The sequence below is a fragment of the Amphiura filiformis genome, chromosome 2 (genome assembly GCF_039555335.1).
Source record: "Amphiura filiformis chromosome 2, Afil_fr2py, whole genome shotgun sequence".
Lineage (NCBI taxonomy): Eukaryota > Metazoa > Echinodermata > Ophiuroidea > Amphilepidida > Amphiuridae > Amphiura > Amphiura filiformis.
The window spans coordinates 37,103,174-37,123,655 of NC_092629.1; the positions used below are offsets into that span (position 1 = coordinate 37,103,174).

Genomic DNA, 20,482 nt, shown 5'->3' on the forward strand with positions numbered 1-20,482 from the left:
AATTGTACTCGGAATGTCCTTTTGATATCAAATAATTTAGATTTCTTGAAATTCACAATATAATAGACAATTTTATGACAAATTATTGAAAAACTTAATTAAATTTTTGATATAACACAGTCTTCGAAGAAAACTTTATAAATCGAATGATACATACTAAAATTGTATGTAGCTAGGAGGAAAATCCATCCATTATATGATATATCATATATTGTATATATGTACGTCTTGTATATGTATATCTTCAATACGATAGGTCAAAATTATCATAATGATGGACGGATCACAATTTTTCCTCTTTTTTTTTTTCATTAGTAATATCTATTTACATCCCAAGTCGGCAATAACCGCACACTTCATTTAAGAAATAAAGGGTAATGCATGATCCTTTACACGAAAATAATGTGTCCGAGGCAGTAAAAACGTAAATAATGGGTGAGGCGTAACCGAACCCATTATTTAAACGTTTTTACTGCCGAGGACACGTTATTTCCGTGTAAAGGATAATGCTGCACCCTTTATTTCTATTCTATTACCACAAAATAGTGTGATTTAAAGAGAAAATATCAAATTCTTTGCCCAAATATTTCAAGTTGTTTACCTCAAGGTGGAGCGAATACGCGTAGCCAAAGCGTATGCACATTCCACAACACAACCTAACATTCCATTCTCCCCTATAAGCAGGTATGCACATACAATAACACACCACTGACATTCCATTCTCCCCTACATAAGCAGGTGTGCTGTGCGCTGTGATGATAGAAGAACATAAAGTTCGTTGCCCTTGACACTTTATCGCTAATTAATGGTCTGTCACGTGACGCGTTTCAACAAATCACAGTGCGCGATTTTGAATAATGGGTCGTGGGGGTAATAGAATTTCTTTTATTATGACTCTTGTAAGTTGCCAACAATCCTATCGCTTTGCCGACAAAAGTCTCTTTTGACGACAAAATAAAGCATGTGTGTGTCTTTCCCCATACCTCCTCTAGCGACGACCCTGGACAGGCGGCTATCTTATAATTAAAGACAAAGATTTTATCGCGTCTGACGTCATCTGTCAATCAAATTCGAGCACGGTTTGTTTACAAGTGTCGTGATGATGACTTGCTGAACGCGGATTTTATAACCGGGCGCCTTATTGTTAATTTAGCACCTTTCGACATGCAAACCATCTCAAAAGTTAGGTCTTTATCGTAGGAAACTTTCATAACCGAAGGCACCATGTCCACACTGCCTAGAAAAGCTGCTTTTTGCCTTGTAAAAGTACGGAATTTTTCGCCATTTGCTGCTATTCCTTTTCTCCGATCAGCACCAGATAGATCGGTCTTCTTTTTACGCGCTGATGTAAACCAATCAAGGATCGTAATTGACAGTGACATCAGACGCGATAAATTATTTTTATCTTTGTTTTTCATTATAGATGATCATTACTAGCAATTATTGTTTTTTTTTTTTTCTGATATTTATTGAAAGAATGAAAATTAATCCGAGAAAATGTAAAGTGAAAAGGTGTAGCTCACAATTCTGCTCATTTCATATCACCGGTTCCAGTACATAATTGAAATGATTGAGTGAGCATTGTATATAGCAAAAGCTAACGAGTGACTATTATCACATCAATAAATGAAAGAGACGGAAGTACCTTTCTTAACTAATCTACAATATTCACTTATCACCACACTAATAAACATCATCAAGAGAAGACAGTCCATTTTTTAATTTGATCTTCAATATTCACCTATAGACGAATCCAACGAGCCAAGTCATGGTCAGGATTTGGTCGGCCATATTTGGGTACCCGCATGCACCAAACAGGTGTTGTTAGTACCCAATTGGGTGGATTAAACCCGCTTAAATTTCGATCATAGATTCTTTTGTGTTGTAAACTGTCATCATTCTTTTGTCTATAGAATGCAGTTTATAATACCCTTCAAGGCCGCATTATCCCACAGTTTAGGTGGGATAGTTGGGTATCCGTCGCGGCTAATGGCTGCCATTCAGGAGCAGGAATGCGTGAAATTGGATTCGTCTATAGCATGGGTATAGACGAGTATTTACGTATGAGCTAGACAAAAAAACTTTGGCATCGATGGGACACCGTACTACTCTACTGAACAACATATCCATAAAGGACAAAAAAGGGACACATGGGAAAAATGGTAATTTACATATATTAAAAATGGCCGCTAATGCAGGCCTCAAATTTCAAAATTGGGCGAGTATGGATAAAAACATCTAATTGTGTTCCTCTCATTATTAGGATTGAGAAGTATAGTTTAACCGATCCGATTCGATTCGATTTCTCCGAAGTACAGTTCTTGAGTTCTAGGCATAAAGGTCAAATGTTGAATTGTGCACAGGAGTAAAAATAAATAAAAAATGCTCCGATTTTGATCAAAGTGGTCTCAAATTGTTCCGTTTGGAGCAACATTTTACACAAAGAATATATCTCTGGTGTTTTGTTACCTGGGTAACATCACAAAATAGGTCAAGGATAACATGAATTAATGGGCTTTTTATTACAAGCAAGCAATGAATTGTCTCTACACAGTCTTTGATTACACTACATGGTTGAGTGCATAGCATCATAAGAGCTGTGTGAGCTTCTAGCTGGTGACTAGTGGAAAATAGGCATCTGTAATTGGTTTTTGTCAAAACCTCAAGTGTTCCCTTCATCCAATCACATTTTATTTTATATCGAACGAAAGCTAACACTTCCCCCTAAAAGCACCTTTGTCATTGCGTCAATAGATAACGCAATGTTTATAGCAAGGTGAATGTGGTAAATCTGTTGAAAACGACCTATACAAGCACAATTTTTGACCAAAATGTAGGTTTTAAAAGTCAAAACCTAAAGTGATCCTTATTATATTTTCAGATTTTATGTCATTAAATGAAAGAGCACACTGATACTGTCCACATACTAGCCTCATTTTAATGAGCTATGACCAATTATCTTTAACGAGGGCACGGTGGCTCAGTGGTTACGGCCTTGGACTCATAATCTAAGAGCTTGCTCGACGTGCGTGGGTTCGATTCCCCGTCCCAACACCGTGTTGCGCCCTTGGGCAAGGCACTTTGTCTCGCTTGCCTCACCCCACCCAGGTGCAATGGGAAGCTGTTAGGGGTAGTCACAGTCGTTGTATTGATGGACCCTGCGCCACTTGTAGGCTGCAAACGTGGTTCCGACATATTCTAATGACGGCGGAATAATATATATTTTTTTAATTGCAAATCTTGTGCAAAAAGTTACTATTTTCGCCTGTTTTGTCATACGGTTGTAAATAAATCAATGAACTATGACTTAATTGCTAAAGAGCGCTTACAAATTGATATGGACGTGTTCTGGTGTGTTTTGCAATTTTATAGAATAAAAATGTGGCCACATAGTTGTATCGACCATAATCAGAATATACACCGGAATCTATACCGGTATGCAGAGTTCAATGTACTGGTAAGTGCATAACATTCTGCTTGGGAAGACCCGATACCAAATGTTGGCAACATTTCTTACAACAACGCTAGGGCCTATGTCCTGCGACAGTCCATATTTACATGACCTATGTCGACACTTTTGAGCTGTGTGCGCTTCTAGCTGGTGACTAGTGGAAAATAGGCATCTGTGATTGGTTTTTGTCAAAACCTCAAGTGTTCCCTTCATCCAATCAGAATGCTTTTATGGCGAACGAAAGCTAACACTTCCCCCTAAAAGCACCTTTTTCATTGCGTCAACAGATAACTTAATGTTTATAGCAAGGCGAATGTGGTAAATCTGTTGAAAACGACCTCAATTTTTGACCAAAATGTAGGTTTTAAAAGTCAGAACCTCAAGATGCTTACAATATTTTCAGATTTTATGTCATTAAATGACAGAGCACACTTATATTGTCCACATACTAGCTTCATTCAATGACCAATGGTAAATTTTCTTTAAATTGCAAATCTTGTGCAAAAAGTTACTATTTTCGCCTGGTTTTGTCATACGGTTGTAAATTCAATGAACTATGACTTTGCTAAAAAGCGCTTACAAATTGATATATACATTTACTAGCGTGTTTTGCAATATCTTCGCAATTTTATAGAATAACCGGAATATACACCGGAAAATGCAGAGTTCAATGTAAGTACACAACGTTCTGCTAGGGAAGACCATACAAAAAGTTGGCAACATTTCTTACAACAACGCTATATCCTGCGACAGTCCATATTTACATGGCCTATGTCGTCACTTTTAGTTTCCATTTAAAATTTATCAATCAAACAGCCATTGTAATGATATCTGTGGTTTTACAAAAGTCCAGGGAACTAATGTGGCTAATTTTTGATTAAAAACCGATACTGTTACAAATATCGGTAAGTACAAAAGCGGCTTTTACGGTGTGTAAAAGACGTTAAAATTTGTCAGATAAAATAGCTTATAAATAACGGACAGTAAGATCCACATCCAAGCGGACACGCTTTTCAATCCTTTCTTCCGGCAATTGCTGAAACCTATGCACTTCCAGGCCATTTGTAATTTATAAGAAGCAGCGAGAGCCTAAATGACTTTGAACTTGGAACACCAAAACAGTTATTTAAATTTGTGTCAAACCTATTATGATGATTCAATCATTATTCCCCCTCCACTAATAATGGCTTGCATTGTAACCGTTATTTGTTAAACTGCGATTTTTATTTATTAAGCAAATAATTATTAATCAGAAAACACAACAGAGAACACAACCTCAATTTTTAAGGCATTAATGATGAAGTTATCAAAATTTTCCCATTGTTTTAGTATTGACGTTTCAAAATTGTGTTTGCTGAAGATTGTGCAAATAACATTTAAGGTAATTTGTGACTACTTTTGCATTTTTCTCAAAAAATAATAACACACTGGTAACAAAAATTATGTATATTATTGGGGCAAGGAATCCAATTACTACATTGAAATTTCAGTGAATCAAGACAAGCGGTTCAGTATATATGATAGGAAATGAGGTACATCCTAGCGGTACCTTATTTCTTATCATAAATAACGAACCGCTTGTCTTGGGTCACTGAAATTCCAGTGTAATAATTGGATTCCTTGCCCCTATAATATGTATAACTTTTGTTACCACTGTGTTATTAGTTTTTGAGAAAAATGCAAAAATAGACACACATTTATCGAGGGGTGTAGTACCCCCTTAAGGGTTCAAAGCTCGTGTTTATCTATGATATATTGATTTGTAATTTCAGGTTATCTTATTTATTCAATTATCGCGTACATTATAATTATTGGTATTATTTGAATTGACTGGTGCATGTACACTTATTTACAATGAATTATGTTGATTTCAACATGTATGGAATAATTCCAGCACCCAATTTAATGAATGAATGAGCAACGGGGACATTAGCGCCAATCCGGCTTGAAATGTGTGTGGGGGGTGGGGGGGGGGGGGCAACGGCCTAAATTGTCAAAATATGGCTGAAAAGAACAAAACATGAGCCATTTTGCCGAATCGTGGGGGGACGTCCCTCCTGTCCCATCGGGATTGACGCCCATGTCCAGGGGGTATGCTTGCTCTATGAATAGGGATATAGGTGTTCCATCTAAAATTAACCCATAAGTATAGTATACAAATTGTAGAAATTATGACCCAATCATAGGCCAATAGTAAACTCTATTAAATAGTTCGTTCTAAAATCGACCCATTATCATTAGTAGTACTAACAAGTTTGAAATTTGATCCCGAAAAAAGTTCGATGACCTTTTCCCGCCAAATGCTACTCCAGTTTTGTGTAGCCCATAATGTCAACTACCTATGGTAGCAGTGAAGCTGTACCCACTCCCGTGGTACCCCCGGCTCACCCATACGAAAAAGCGACACATATCGGCAGCTCATAATGTATTATGTGACGTGTCATGTCAAAAGGAGACACTTTTGGGCAGGTTATCAATTTTGAGTTTTTTTACATATCTTAAACTCCTCAACAAAAATTTGGAAAGTTTTTTCAAGCATCTGTATCTCCAATTATTTGTGACATATTCATATCGTGTTGCATATCACTGGATAGCTAGAATACTCCCATTTACAATGACACCATCCCAGCAAACACAAAAACGTTTTAAAAACGTTTTAAATAAGTTCTATTTTGGCTTTTGGTTTAGGTTAAAACGTTTTAATAACATTAAAATGTCGGGTTATACAAAGGTCATGATAACGTTTTAAAACGTTTTGTATGAAAACACACTACAATAATATTTTTAAATGTTTTCAAAAATGTTATTTTAAACTATTTTGCAAACATTTTTGCCAAATATTTTGTCAATACTTAAATAACATTATGTTAAAATATTTGAACCCAGCAAACACAGAAATGTTCTTAAAATGTTTTTTCAAAACCTTTTAATAACATTTAAATGTCGGGTTATATAAAGGTCATGAAAACGTTTTTAAAACGTTATTGCAAATATTTTGGGCAAACATTTTCGCAAAATATTTTTCAACCCCAAAATAACATTCTGTTTAGAATGTTTTGAATCAAGTTTACAAGAATGTTTTTGGAATGTTATTAAAACGTTTTTATACCCTTTATATAACCCGACATTTAAACGTTTTCTGTAAAACATTTTTGTTTGCTGAGCAGTAGATTATCAAAAATATTTTTAAGGTTATGAAAACGTTTTATACTCTTGATATACCCTTTAAATAACCCGACATTTAAACGTTTTCTGACAACCTTTTATAACCTTTTGCGAATGATGTCGAATACGTTTTGTGTTTGCTGGGATATTTGAAACAATAACATTTTTCATGGCTGAGTACGCGCCTTGTGAATGTAGTGGGGTCTCAAACAGAATATGCCAAATTGACCATTATTCTGAGCTCAAACAACGCTAGCCACTAACCTCAATAGCGGATGGAAAAACCACAGGCAGCCACAATAGTCAGGCACCTTCTCCTCATGCTGCTCACCGACCTGGTTACACGTTAGTGTGGGATGGAATTCCATTCTTCAACAAGGATTCGTCGCAGGTCATTCAATGTGGTTGCATATGGGCTTCTCTGGCACGCACAACACGATCAAGCTGGTCCCACAAGTGTTCAATCGGGTTAGGTCTGGCCCCCGGGTCTGGCCTGATGGCAGGCCAATTTGACTCTACTCCCATATTCTGTACGTAGTTGTTGACTACCGTGGCTATGTGGGGCGAGGGGTGTCATCTTGGAGGATTGCATTAGGTCCCAGATTGTGAAGTTATGGGATTCCAGCTTGCTGCACAGAATAATGATCAATTTGGCAAATTCTTTTTGAGACCCACTACATTCATAAGGCGTGTACTCAGCCGTAAAAATGGTATTGTTTGTAAAGAGGAGTATTGTAGCTATCCATTGATATGCAACACGATATGAATATGTCACAAATAATTTGAGATACAGATGCTTGAAAAAACTTTCCAAACTTTCGTTGAGGAGTTTAGATATAGAGATATTTTGCTCCACGATGCCGTTTTCCCCAATGGAATTGGACATTCCTAAGCGAAGATATTGAGTTCGTAAGTTAAGGGAGGTGTTAAGGGAGGTGTTATGGGCGAACCGAGGGTGCCTGTAAGAGGCACAGCCATCAGAAAATGAATAACTGAGATCGCGCGCCAAATAAACTTACTGCAGTAATTGTCCAAGTCTTGGGAATCGAACCCGGCACCTTCCGGTTCTGAATCAACAGATAGTATCACTAAGCCAACTTCCTATCTGCAATAAAACCTGTGATATTAATTCTTGATAATGTTTCACGGAAAAATCAATACTAATGTACGATGTCATTCAAACTCTAATAGAAGTCCCACAACTAAAGTAGGCCTAGCAATCGATAAATCTGCTCACTCAATCATCAAATAATCAATCGGAAAATAAATAAATAAATAAATAAATAAATAAATAAATAAATAAATAAATAAATAAATAAATAAATAAATAAATAAATAAGTAAATAAATAAATAAATAAATAAATAAATAAATAAATAAAACAAATAAATAAATAAATAAATAAATTAATAAATAAATTAATTAATTAATTAATTAATTAATGTGTCCGTTCTCTCGAGCCCCAAAACATCATTAAATAAATATATAATATAAATATAAATAAATAAATAAATAAATAAATAAATAAATAAATAAATAAATAAATAATACAAAAAGAAATATAAATTAGTGCATGAGAAAAAGAAACAGACGCTCGAATTCGAACAAGCGACACTGAGAACAGCAACTAAGAAACCACAATGCATTAGACCACTCGGCCATAGAAGCACACAGTCTTCTCCATGTCAAAAAAATATATATTAACCTTTAACGTTGCGCAATATTGGCACATGACACGGGCACATGTCTGTGGGTAAAGATACTGCATGATAGAAAGGCGTGCAAAGGATCTATCCCTGAAGTTAATGGTCATTGACATGTAACCAATTTTTTTTGTATACCAGCTACACTCAACCTATACAAAGAAGTATATTATTAGGCGTTGACGCAATCATGAATGCGGGAAGTATAAAACCATAGTCGCCACTCGTGCACTTGTTTGAGTCCACAGGTATTCCGGAAACAGCATTCAACCCCGAATTCAGAGGTCGATTTTGGGTTGTTACATGCAAATACAAACTAATTATATCATGAAAAAACCCACCAAGAGGACTACGATACTTCCTTCCTTCCTTCCTTCCTTTAAAGTGCAGCCTCAATTATGAGGAAAAACGCACTGCTTGTGTGCATGGGTAGGAACAACTTGAACATAAAATTGTAGACAGGTGCGAAATATACAGTGCAGGTTAAAAACTGGGTGGTGCGGAGCTACATCAGGAGACGATCCCTCAGCGCAATCTTGAAGGCGTCGAGGGATGAGTACTCAGCTGGATCCTTCTTCAAGATGTTCCAATCCTTGATGGTACGTGGGAAGAAGGAATTGGCATAGACTGATGAGCTGGTCTGAGGGTACACGAAGCGAGACTTGTGTCCTCTTGTCCGAGATGTGGATTGGGTAAGGTAGTTGGTCCAATCAATGTCGACTAGGTCTTGGTGGATCTTATACATCATTACAAGGCGGCTTTGTTGGCGTCTCTCTTGTACTTATTCAGAGCCAATCTACATTCTGTTATTTACAAAAGCCGACGGTCAAAGTAAAATTATAAAAGGAGCAAGACCAGATATCAACGTTAAATCACGGTAAGCCTAAAATCGCATCGAAAACGCAAAAATGCAGTCACAAAAAGATGTAAAGATGTTTATGGTCAAGACTGGAGAGCTATAACAGACTCAGAACACCGCCGTTTTTATTAAAAAATTAAAAACTGGATTTGATAGAATACATCAAACATAACTATTTGATGGGAATTCATACTATCAAATCTATTTTTGATGACATACCTTGTTACAGTTTCATGCTGCTACGCAGCACTTCATCAGACTGGCAACCTTGCTTCTTCTTCTTTCCTGAAGTTGCTGCCGGTGGCGGCGCTAGAAGTTGCATGATCGAAAATATTCGGTAAGAAATAGTTCCCTTCGTCTCTGTTCATGGTGTTTCGCCCTCGTCTCCTGATCCAAATTACCTCTCTAATCTGTCTTTTATTCAATCCAGATGAACCTAATACAACAAACATGTAACTTTTATTGGTAAATTATGCTTTACAAATCCACTTGATTACTCACGTTTTTAGACGTTTCATCTTCCTACGGAAGACTTCATCAGTAATGTGATGAACCAGCAACACTCCTACTCTCATCTCCAGAGGGTGTAGTTCTTTGCAATAGCTGGTCATATACATGATTGAGTGAGTATGTCCCTTCATCGCGGTTGATAACGTTGGCCCCCGTTTTCTGATCCACATTGCTTCTCTAATCCATCTGGTTTGCTTACATGAGTCTTTGTCGATTACTTTGGCTCCGTCCCAATCAATAACATGGTTTTGTTGCGAAACATGATCTGTGATGGCGGACTTGTTAATTTCATCGACCGACTCCTTTCGAACCGCGCGTGTGAATTTCCTCTCTGTTAACTTTTCAGATTCTTTTAAATGTTCTTTCAGTCTTACCCCGAAAGGTCTGCCGGTTTCCCCAATGTACGACTTCTTGCAACTTTTGCATGGTATTTCATAAACACAATCGCAAGTTTTGGTGGCTTCTATTTTGTCTTTGGGGTGTACAAGGTTTTGTTTCAGCGTATTGTGTGGTCTCATCGCTGTCTGGATGTTATGCTTTTAAACACACGTTGCAGTCTTTCGGACACGCCTTGGACATAGGGTATCACTACCATGCCCTTACTTCTTTCTGTGTTCTTGTCCTTTGCTTTCTTCTTCGCTTTGGTCTTATCACTGATCTGTTGTTTCACTTTTTCAATCGTCCAGTTAGGATATCCACATTGATTTAGCGCATGCTTGATGTGTTCCTCCTCCTGTTGTTTATCCTCCTCTTCCGTTACAATCGCGTCTTTCCGATCAAGCAATGTTCTGACTACACCCAATTTTTGGTGTAAGGGATGTTGCGAAGCAAAGTTTAAATACTGGTCGGTGTGCGTTTTCTTTCTGTACACTGTTGTCTTTACCGAACCATCTTCTTTCCGATTGATCAGCGTATCGAGGAAAGGTATTTTTCCTTCTGCTTCTTCCTCGTGCGTGAACTTAATGTTGTTGGTTGGATCCGCTTTGTTGAGGTGATCTGTCAGTTCTTGCGTGGTGCCCTTTGGTATAATCTCGAGGATATCGTCGACATATCTTTTCCATAATTTTGGACGACACGCGATGGGTGCATTGGCTATGGCTTTTTGTTCCAGCCATTCCATAAAAATGTTCGCGATGATCGCGCTCACTGGGCTTCCATGGCCGCTCCAAATTTCTGCATGTAAATTTCTCCCTGAAGGAAAAATATGTCGTCGTCAAGACAAATTCAAGTAATTCAATAATGTCCTCGGTGTTAAGTAATGTTCTTTGTTTCAGCGTGGTGTCCTTGTCCAGATAATCTCTCACTATCTCCAGCGTTTTATTGATAGGGGTATTCGTGAACAGTGACACGACACATGTGAATTAAAAATGTCCTCGTCGTCAATTCTGACCGTAGCTAGTTCTTCCGCTAATTCCCGCGAGTTGGTGACATGATGGGCTGTCTTTCCTACCATGGGGGACAGAATCTCCGCTAACGCTTTAGATGTTTGATACGCGATGGATCCAGTGTAATCCACAATTGGTCTGACCGGGTATCCCTCTTTGTGAATCTTTGTGGTGCAGTATATGCGTGGTGTATTTTCAGCAGTGGGGTAGAGCAACTTATATTGGTTATTATCAATCTTGTTTTCTTTCTTAAGTCTCTGTAAGGTACCCAACAACTTCCGCTTGTACCTTGAAGTGGGGTCTCCTTTAAGTTTCTCGTACGTTTTTTCATCACTAAGCAAGTTGTTTACCTTTTCTTCATAGCCGTCGGTAGATGTAACAACCGTGCTTCTACCCTTGTCTGCACCCATTATTATGATTGACTTGTCCTTTTTCAACTGTTTGAGTGCTACTCTTTCCTCTTTGCTAATGTTCGATTTCGGGATTTTCGCTGATTTTAAAACTCCTGCGACTTCCGCTCGAAGGTTTTGTGCTTCTCCGGGTGGTAATTTCCAACTCACTTTCTCGGCCGCGACAATGAAATCCTCGTTGGGAATCCTGTCCACCGACACCGCGAAATTTAAACCTTTTGCCAGCAGGGAATTCTGCGAGTCCGTAACATGTAACTGTTTTCAAACACAGGCGATGTATTACACTCTTAGGGACCGTTCACAAACATTTATTAGGGGGGCTGATGCAAAAAGGGGGGCTGATACAGAAAAGGGGGGCTTTACAATTTTTGACTCTCCTAGGGGGGGGGGCTGAAAAAATGGGAAAATTGAGTTTATATGCTTTTCTATGGGGTTGACCCATAATTTTCATGTCTAACAGGGGGGCCCTGAAATTTTTGAGATCTCGAAAGGGGGCCCCGAAAAAGTATCGCGATGAAATGTGTTTGTGAACGGTCCCTTAAGGATTTGTTTTGTTTTGTTAATTTCATTTGATCTTTTTTACTAACTTTCAGACCTTTTTGGTCTTCCAGCCTCTTCCTCCATATATATTGTGTTTTTATATATATCATTTTTTATGTAATGTCTTTGATTTTTATGGAAATAAAATATGAATGAATGAATGAATGAAAGGTCATCCTCTCATAATTTGAATTTTAACAAAAGATGTAAATACCAAATAAATGGACTTTGCCAGATGTGTGATTTAAACAGTCTTAAAGATGGATTTCATTTTTGTCTTGTTTGTCCTGCCTATAAGGCTCAAAGAGAAACCCTCTTGCCATCACACTTCTGGCAAAGTCCAAACCGCAATAAATTATACTCGCTTTTCACAAAATGTAAAAATCTCAGTTAATTCAGTCACATTCTTGTATATTGCTTTTTGTATAAATTCCTCCAATACTGCATAATATTTGTTTTTCTCCATGGACCGGTGGCCTAAAGTGTTATTTTTAATAAACTTCACTGACCATGTGTTTTTGCTCAGGAAACTGACAAAAAATATTATCACATCAATAAATAACATCAAGAGACGAAAGTATACTTACTTAATTTAATAATAACATTCACTTATTATAACATCAACACATAACATCAAGAGATAAATACATATGTCTTAATTTAATCTACAATATATATTATTCATTTATACATAAGAAGGAGAATTGGATGATATCGAAATACATATCCGGAGTATATTTTATGATTTTCAAACACTTGACAAATTTATATTATTTTTTAAATTTAATATTCAATATTCATTTATTATCACACCAATAAAACAAATTTTAAGAGACAGAAATACATTTTTCAATTTAATCTAAAATGTACATTTCTTACTTTATTCTACAATATTCACTTATCATCACACCAATAAACATCATCGAGAGATGACAGTACGTTTCTTAATTTAATCTTCACACTAATAAACATCATCAAGAGACGAAAGAACACTTACTTAAGGGAGTACTACACCCCTATTTTTGCATTTTTTTAAAAAATAATAACACACTGGTAACAAAAGTTATGTATATTATTGGGGCAAAGAATCCAATTACTATACTGAAATTTCAGTGACTCAAGACAAGCGGTTCACCATTATATGATAGGAAATGAGGTACATCCTAGCGGTACCTTATTTTTTAAATAACGAACCGCTTGTCTTGGGTCACTGAATGTCTTGGGCAAGCGAACCAATTTTGTTTGGCTGCAGCATCCTTATGCCTTGCCCCTATAATATACATAACTTTTGGATTCCTTGCCCCTATAATATACATAACTTTTGTTACCACTGTGTTATTAGTTTGTGAGAAAAATGCAAAAATATACACAAATTTATCGAGGGGTGTAGTACCCCCTTAATTTAATGATAACATTAATTTATTGTGACACCAATACACAACATCAAAAGATAAATGCACATTTCTTAATTTAATCTACAATATATATTATTCACGTATACATAAGAAGGAGAATTGGATAATATCGACATTCATATCGGGAGTATATTCTATGATTCGCAAACACTTGACAAATGTACATCATTTTTTTAAATACAATATTCAATATTCACTTTAAATATCACACCAATTAACAAATTCAAAGAGACAAAAATACCCCGGGGGGCACTCCAACTTTGGAGGTGACGCGTATGTAGGGCTGTTAAGATCCCCTTTTTTAGCATCGCTGTCACCCAAAGACCCCATATTTTTTACGAACACATGCTCTGTCAGCTGAAGACCCCCTATTTTTCCATTTGATCTGTCACCCAAAGACCCTTACAAGTCCAATTTGAACTGCAACTTTCATTTATCACTGATTTTGTTACTTATTTTGAAAAAACAATGAAATTTGAAGCCATTTAGAACTAGAAATTCGAATTTTGAGGTTTTTGCGGCGCTGTTTCGGCTCTCACCCAAAGATTCCTTTAAAAAGGTCATGTTCTCACCCAATGACCCGATATTTTATACATTGTGCTCTCACCGAATGCCAAAAATTATGCTCTCACCCAATGACCCCATATTTTTTTACATTTTGCTCTCACCGAATGCCCCTTAGTGCGAAAGTGCCAGCCCTACACCTATTTCCATTTCATATTGAAGTGCCCCCGGGAAAAATACATTTCTTAATTTAATCTACAATATTCACTTAATATAAACAACATCAAGAGAAGGAAAGTACATTTCTTAATTTAATCTTCAATATTCACTTATTATCACACCATAAACAACATCAAGAGACGAGTCTAGCAAAGAAGGTTTTTCTGATTTAAAATTTGGTGGCAAGTATATCTGGTTTATTTCTGAGACAGATAGGGTTAGGTTTGAGAGATGAAACCAACTTGAAGCATCAATATACAGGAGTATATTGGGAGTATAATATGTTTAATTATCATTCTAAAACACTTTAGAAGTTTCTGCAATCTTAAAGTGTTTTTTTTTTATTGTTATTATTTCTTGCGTGGTCCAGGTACGCGCTGGTGATCGCGTAGAAGTGGCGAGGTCATCCCCTTTACGCGCCGACGACCAATGGGTAAACCGTCTTGTTGTCAAGACCGGAGACCATCCAATCAGCGTGATTGCTTGTCTTGTATTTACGCTCGTGTACGCGATACGAACAGCCCATACCCCGGAACAATTAAAAAAAATTAACTTAAGTGGTTCTTAAAGCCATATACCGTATACGATATCTTATAATATGAAATTGGTTTTTTTTTTTCAAACCTGATTTTTGTCATATTTGTAATGCTTACACATGTCCCAACTTGCAGCTAAATGGAATCAGCCAATTATGTTGAGTTTATATGTCAACAGAGCAAAGTTCGACATAAAGTCATAATTCATAAAATTATGGTTTATTTCCTCCTATAGAACTGCATGATAAACGTCCAAAATAACCAGTAGGGTTTTTTTCACTTTACCTTGTTCTTTCAGAATCTCAAAATGTACAGAAACCCTTCCCGACAATTATAACTAGTATTATTTTAGCATTTTGAGTACAGAATAACTTTGAAGGAAATCGTACATTGTTTGATAATTAACAAAACATTCTCGTTTCAGTTCACCCGGTATTTCATATTATATTTTTTGTTACGTATATTTTGTACAACGAAGCTTAAGGGATGGGGTATTAACGTTTGGACAGTATTTATTGTGGGACATTAGAGCACATCATACATATCGAATTGCATTTTGAATACGAAGAATGTCCTTCTGATATCAAATAATTTTGATTTTTGAAATTCGCAATGTAATACACATTTTATGGCAAATGATTAAAATTGATATTTTTGATATTTAACAGTACTCGAAGTAAACTTTATAAATCTGATGATTTATACCTAAAGTGTATGTAGGTGGGATGAAAAGCCGACGATCAATTAAAAATTTTGACCTTTCGTATTAAAGATGTGGATTTTTTTCCCAAAACACCAAAAAAATATTAGGTCTTTTGGGGGAAAAAATCCATATCTTCAATTCGAAAGGTCAAAATTTTCAATTGATCGTGGGCTTTTCCTCCCAGCTACAGAATATATCATTAGATTTATAAAATTTACTTCGAGGACTGTTATATATCAAAAATGTGAAAAATGTCAAATTTTAATAATTTGTCATAAAATTTGAATCATATCGTGAATTTCAAAAAATGAAAATGATTTGATATCAGAAAGACATTCTTCGTATTCAGAATGCAATTCGATATGTCTGAGGTGCTCTCATGTCCCACAAAAATACTGTCGAAACGCTCAAAACGCTCATTCCATCTAGGATGTCTCGTTCCCTAGATAGCAGAATAAGAGGAATAAATCCCATCGAATCTTAAGTAGGGCCTAGGCCTACTGTATTGATGACCGCGACCTATTTTACGGTGCTACTTAGATAAAGAGACATCCTAGATAGTGCAAACTATTCTTAATTTATTACGCATACCACCTGCCACTCCCCTCAAAGCAAGACTGACGCCCTCAGTCGTCAACTTTTAATGTTCTGGGTTGACGGCCGAGAAACTTTGGTGACTGAAGAGGTTTATCAGGTCTGTTGATTAAACAGCTAATAAAAGTTCTTTGCCAAGACCAAAGGAAATAACTTGCGTTTTTCTGCTGACAGTTTCGCCAGAAACCTTCTAGCTTTCTGCTTGGAGCGGGAATCCCGGCCGGATGTTATTGTTTTACCGGAAGTACTCCTGTCTCCAACGTTGGTCTTGAGCAGAGGATCAAAGATGTGGCTTAGGAAGAATGTCCCCTCGTCTCTGCTCATGGTGTTGTCTCCTTTCTTGCGAATCCATACTGATTTCTTGACCTATCTTGCCCTGTGGTTTTCTTCCCTATCAAGGATTGATGAGCTGTCCCAGTCTATTAAATGGTTTGCCCTTTCTAACATGTCTAAGCCACATCTTTGATCCTCTGCTCAAGACCAACTTCCGGTAAAACGATTCCCGCTCCAAGCAGATGGATCAATATCAACATCAATCGCTTTGAGAAAGCCAGAAGGTTTCTGGCGAAACTGTCAGCAGAAAACCGTTAGTTTTCCTTTGGTCTTGGCAAAGAACTTTTATTAGCTAGAGAAAGTTAGGTGTTAAAAAGTATCGGACGTACGTGAGCGCTCCACGTGTCTTGTTTTTAATCGCTTCTATTACTATATGTTGTTGACATTTAATAATATTTATTCATATAGTATATCTATCCGTTTTACAACACAACATTTCAAAACAAAGGTCATTATTTAAATATTTATTCCTGCCGGGTTTTAAAAGCTTTCAGGTTTTGTTCTTTGTACGCTTGGAAATTACCTCAGAAATTGTGTACAGATATGGATTAATAGCAGAATTAATAGGCAACACAAAAGTCACACACCAAGCATATACAGAAGGGGGCAGAATTATCACCCTCGTCTGTACCAGGATTCCAAGAAGAATTATCGGAAACCAACAGAAAAAATCTGTGGCAACTATGACTGTTACTTTCAATGTAAGTCGAATCTGTTCTTTCATACTACGAGAACGACCTGCAGTTTCAGCAGATTTCCCAACAGATCTCCATATCTCGATATAACAACCAAGTATAATCAGGTAACACAAGCAGTTCAAACCCAAGAACACTGCTGTTGAAAAGAACAGACCTTCAACAAGAGAATCAAATTCAGTATTTGTATATTTGAACAGATTTAGTAATAGAGAACCATAGGCATTTACAACTACTTGAGATGGAAGTGTCTTAGACGTAGCCGTATATGTTTTAGTCAATGCGAGTGGAAGGCCAATACACACATGCGAGTTATCATAAAATTTGAAATCTCTTCCAGCTAAGACAGACGGAACAATGCCTAATAAAAAGGAAACGATCCATGTCAGAATCACTAGTTTTATACACAAGTTACGTTTGATCTTTCTGGTTGAATACGGAAATCTGATACAAATAAACCGGTCTATGCTAATAAGTGTCACAAAGAACACAGAAGCTTCGCTGGATATTATCGACAAAGCCCCGGCAATCCTGCAAGTAATACCAAATCTCCAGGTTTCAGATTGCATTGGAAACTGGTCTCCAAAGTAGATATCAGCAGATGCAATCGTCAACATATAGATACCCATAAGAAAATCAGATGCGGCAAGATTGCTCAGCAACATAGAATTTACTTTGTTTTTTACGGTTTCTCGATTTCTCCAAACTAAAACAAATAAATTGCCACAAAGAGCATTCAAACCAATAAGCCAAATCACAGCTACTAAGGCACGGTCAGAAAGCAATCTGTCGCATGTAAGATATGGCGATCTCTTACCCTTTGCATTACAGGTGACATTAATGGAGACATAACACTCACAAATCTCATGTTGGTTTACGAACACTTTTGAATACCTTGCCAGGGTAGAGAAACTATCGTGATTAACCAATGTCAATGGATTATTGTACAACACTAAAACTAAAACATCGGTTAAAGAAACGTTACTTGATATTTCTCTTATCCTGTTATAAGACAAATCAACTACATTAAGTACAGGAAGTATGGCGAATGTTTCGAAAATGTCAATGTCTAGCTGTGTTAAGCGATTCTTTCGGAGGACTAAAAGTTGTAAATACGCTAAACCTTGAAACACACCTTTATCCAATCTGTTTAATTGGTTCTGCTCTGCATTTAGCGTAACTAAACTGGACAAACCTTCAAAGACGCCGTTATTTAATTCAATTAATCTGTTCTTTGAAATATCTAGGTTTGTTAAAACACTATGATCAAGAAACATGCCAGGTTTTAACCGGACCAACTCATTCATATGAGTAAGTGTAAGTGACATCAGTCCTTTGGTCTTTTTCAAGACTTTTGGTACCAAGTTTATATCATTAGTTCCAAATTTAAAGAAAAGTATGGATAGTCTATCAAATATGTTCAAAACTAGTGTTTTATTTTCACCAGGGAGCTGGTTGATAAATAGAGAAAAAGACCACAAATTACGCCAGTTCGGATACACACTTTCTGGTATATGCATCTTTTTCATCATATTGTTATATAGCCCCAAACGCTGGAGCCTTTTTAAGTGTATAAATATTCTCAGATCCAATTGCACAATCCGATTATGACTAAGGTCCAGGTCAATCAAATTGATCAAATCCTGAAACCATTTTGCATTCACATTAATTATCTGATTTGATTTAAGCCATAAGAATTGCAGATTAGTCATATTTTTAAATATCCCGTCAGGTAAAGTACTCAACATGGTGTTGTCCAGGGTCAGAAAAAATAGTACATTCAAATCCTGAAAGTAACTCTCATGGATAGTAGTTATCGGATTCAAACCCAGTGATAACATCGTTAAATTTGTCATATTCTTAACTATCACCTCCTGTAAAGAACTCAACTTGTTGCCAGTTAGGTCTAAGGTCTTAAGAGCACTTATACCTAGAAACAACCGTGCATTCAAAATGGTTATCTGATTTTCAGAGAGGCGCAGATTCTCCAAATTTCCCAAATTCTGAAATATCTTCTCTGGTAAAATGCGTATCTGATTTTGATAAAGATCCAAATAAGTCAACTTGGTTAACTTTTGAAATACCCTCTCTGGTAAAAAGCGTATTTGATTTGAAAAAATATCCAAATAAGTCAACTTGGTTAAATTTTGAAATACCCTCACTGGTAAAATGCGTATTTGATTTGATTCAATATTCAAATGAGTTAAATTGGTCAAATTTTGAAACATCCCCTCCGATAAAATACTTAACATATTTCCTCCAAGGTACAACTTTTTGAGCTTTACAAGGTTTTGGGTCAGATCCAATTGTACGAAGAAATTGTCAGCTAGCGATAATTTTTCCACATTTGTCAAGTCCTGATATATCATGGCTGGTAAATCACTCAACCAATTGCCATTAAGCATAAGCTCTGTTAGATTACTCAACCCTTGAAATGATCCATCTACCAATTTAGTTATCAGATTGAAGCTAAGGTCCAATGTTGTCAAAAGTGACAAGTCCTTAAATACATCCTCCGGTAAAGTACTCAATCTATTTTCGGAAAAACTAAGGTATGTAAGACTACGCAATCCTCGAAACGAACCTGCATTCAGTTTGATTATGTGATTCTTATTAAGGTATAAATATTCTAAATTTGGCACATACTGATACACCCCTACTGGTAAAGTAGCGATGAAATTACCAGAAAGGAATAGGTGTGTTAGTTCATCCAAGCCTCGAAACAATCCAGCCTTCAATTTTGTTATCTGAATAGCCTCTACGTACAATTTTTCCAAGTTTGTCAATTCCTGGAATATCTTTTCGGGTAAAGTATCCAATTTATTTCCAGAGAGCATGAGATATTTAAGTTTACCCAAACCATGGAACGATTGTGCATTCAATTTGCTTATCCGATTAGATCTAGATAATCCTAATTGAAGATTGCTCCAGCCTTTATAACCCAGACTTAAATGTTCCAATTGATTTAAATACTGAAATACCCCGTCTGGTAAAGAAACTAACATGTTGTCCTCCAGGCGGAGCAATTTCAACTTAATCAAATCTTGAAAACTTCTGTCATTTATTTCCACTAAATTATTGGATCGTAAATCTAAATTGCCTATACTTATTGGATAGATGACCAAACCTCTCTGGTTTTCAGATTTATCTTCTTGGTTACATTGATACGTTACTTCACGTCGGCCAAGTATTGTACTACAATTAGTATGAAACCTAACCCTGCATTCATAACCGTCATAAAACTCCTCACACATTATTTTGTTCTTGTATCCGGTAACATTTTTACAGATAGAATTCTGACTTATTTCAAATTCTGGACATTGCTGCAATGAACCTTCATCTGCTGGTCTGTCAGTGATTGACAGTGTGGTATTGCCTTGCAAAAATATCTGGATATTTCTGTGAATTATGATGAAATTACAGTTCTCAGATAAATCATTAAATAATACATACTTACTAGG

At 36.5% G+C, this 20,482-nt stretch overlaps 1 protein-coding gene across 1 annotated transcript; it reads right to left on the reverse strand.

Annotated features, from left to right (window-relative positions):
* Nucleotides 1-10,201: 10,201 nt before the first annotated feature.
* On the reverse strand, nt 10,202-10,807 carry LOC140140456 (uncharacterized). The gene has a single exon (XM_072162218.1). The coding sequence runs from the start codon at nt 10,805-10,807 to the stop codon at nt 10,202-10,204; it is 606 nt and encodes a 201-aa protein (XP_072018319.1).
* Between the last annotated feature and the right edge of the window lie 9,675 nt (nt 10,808-20,482).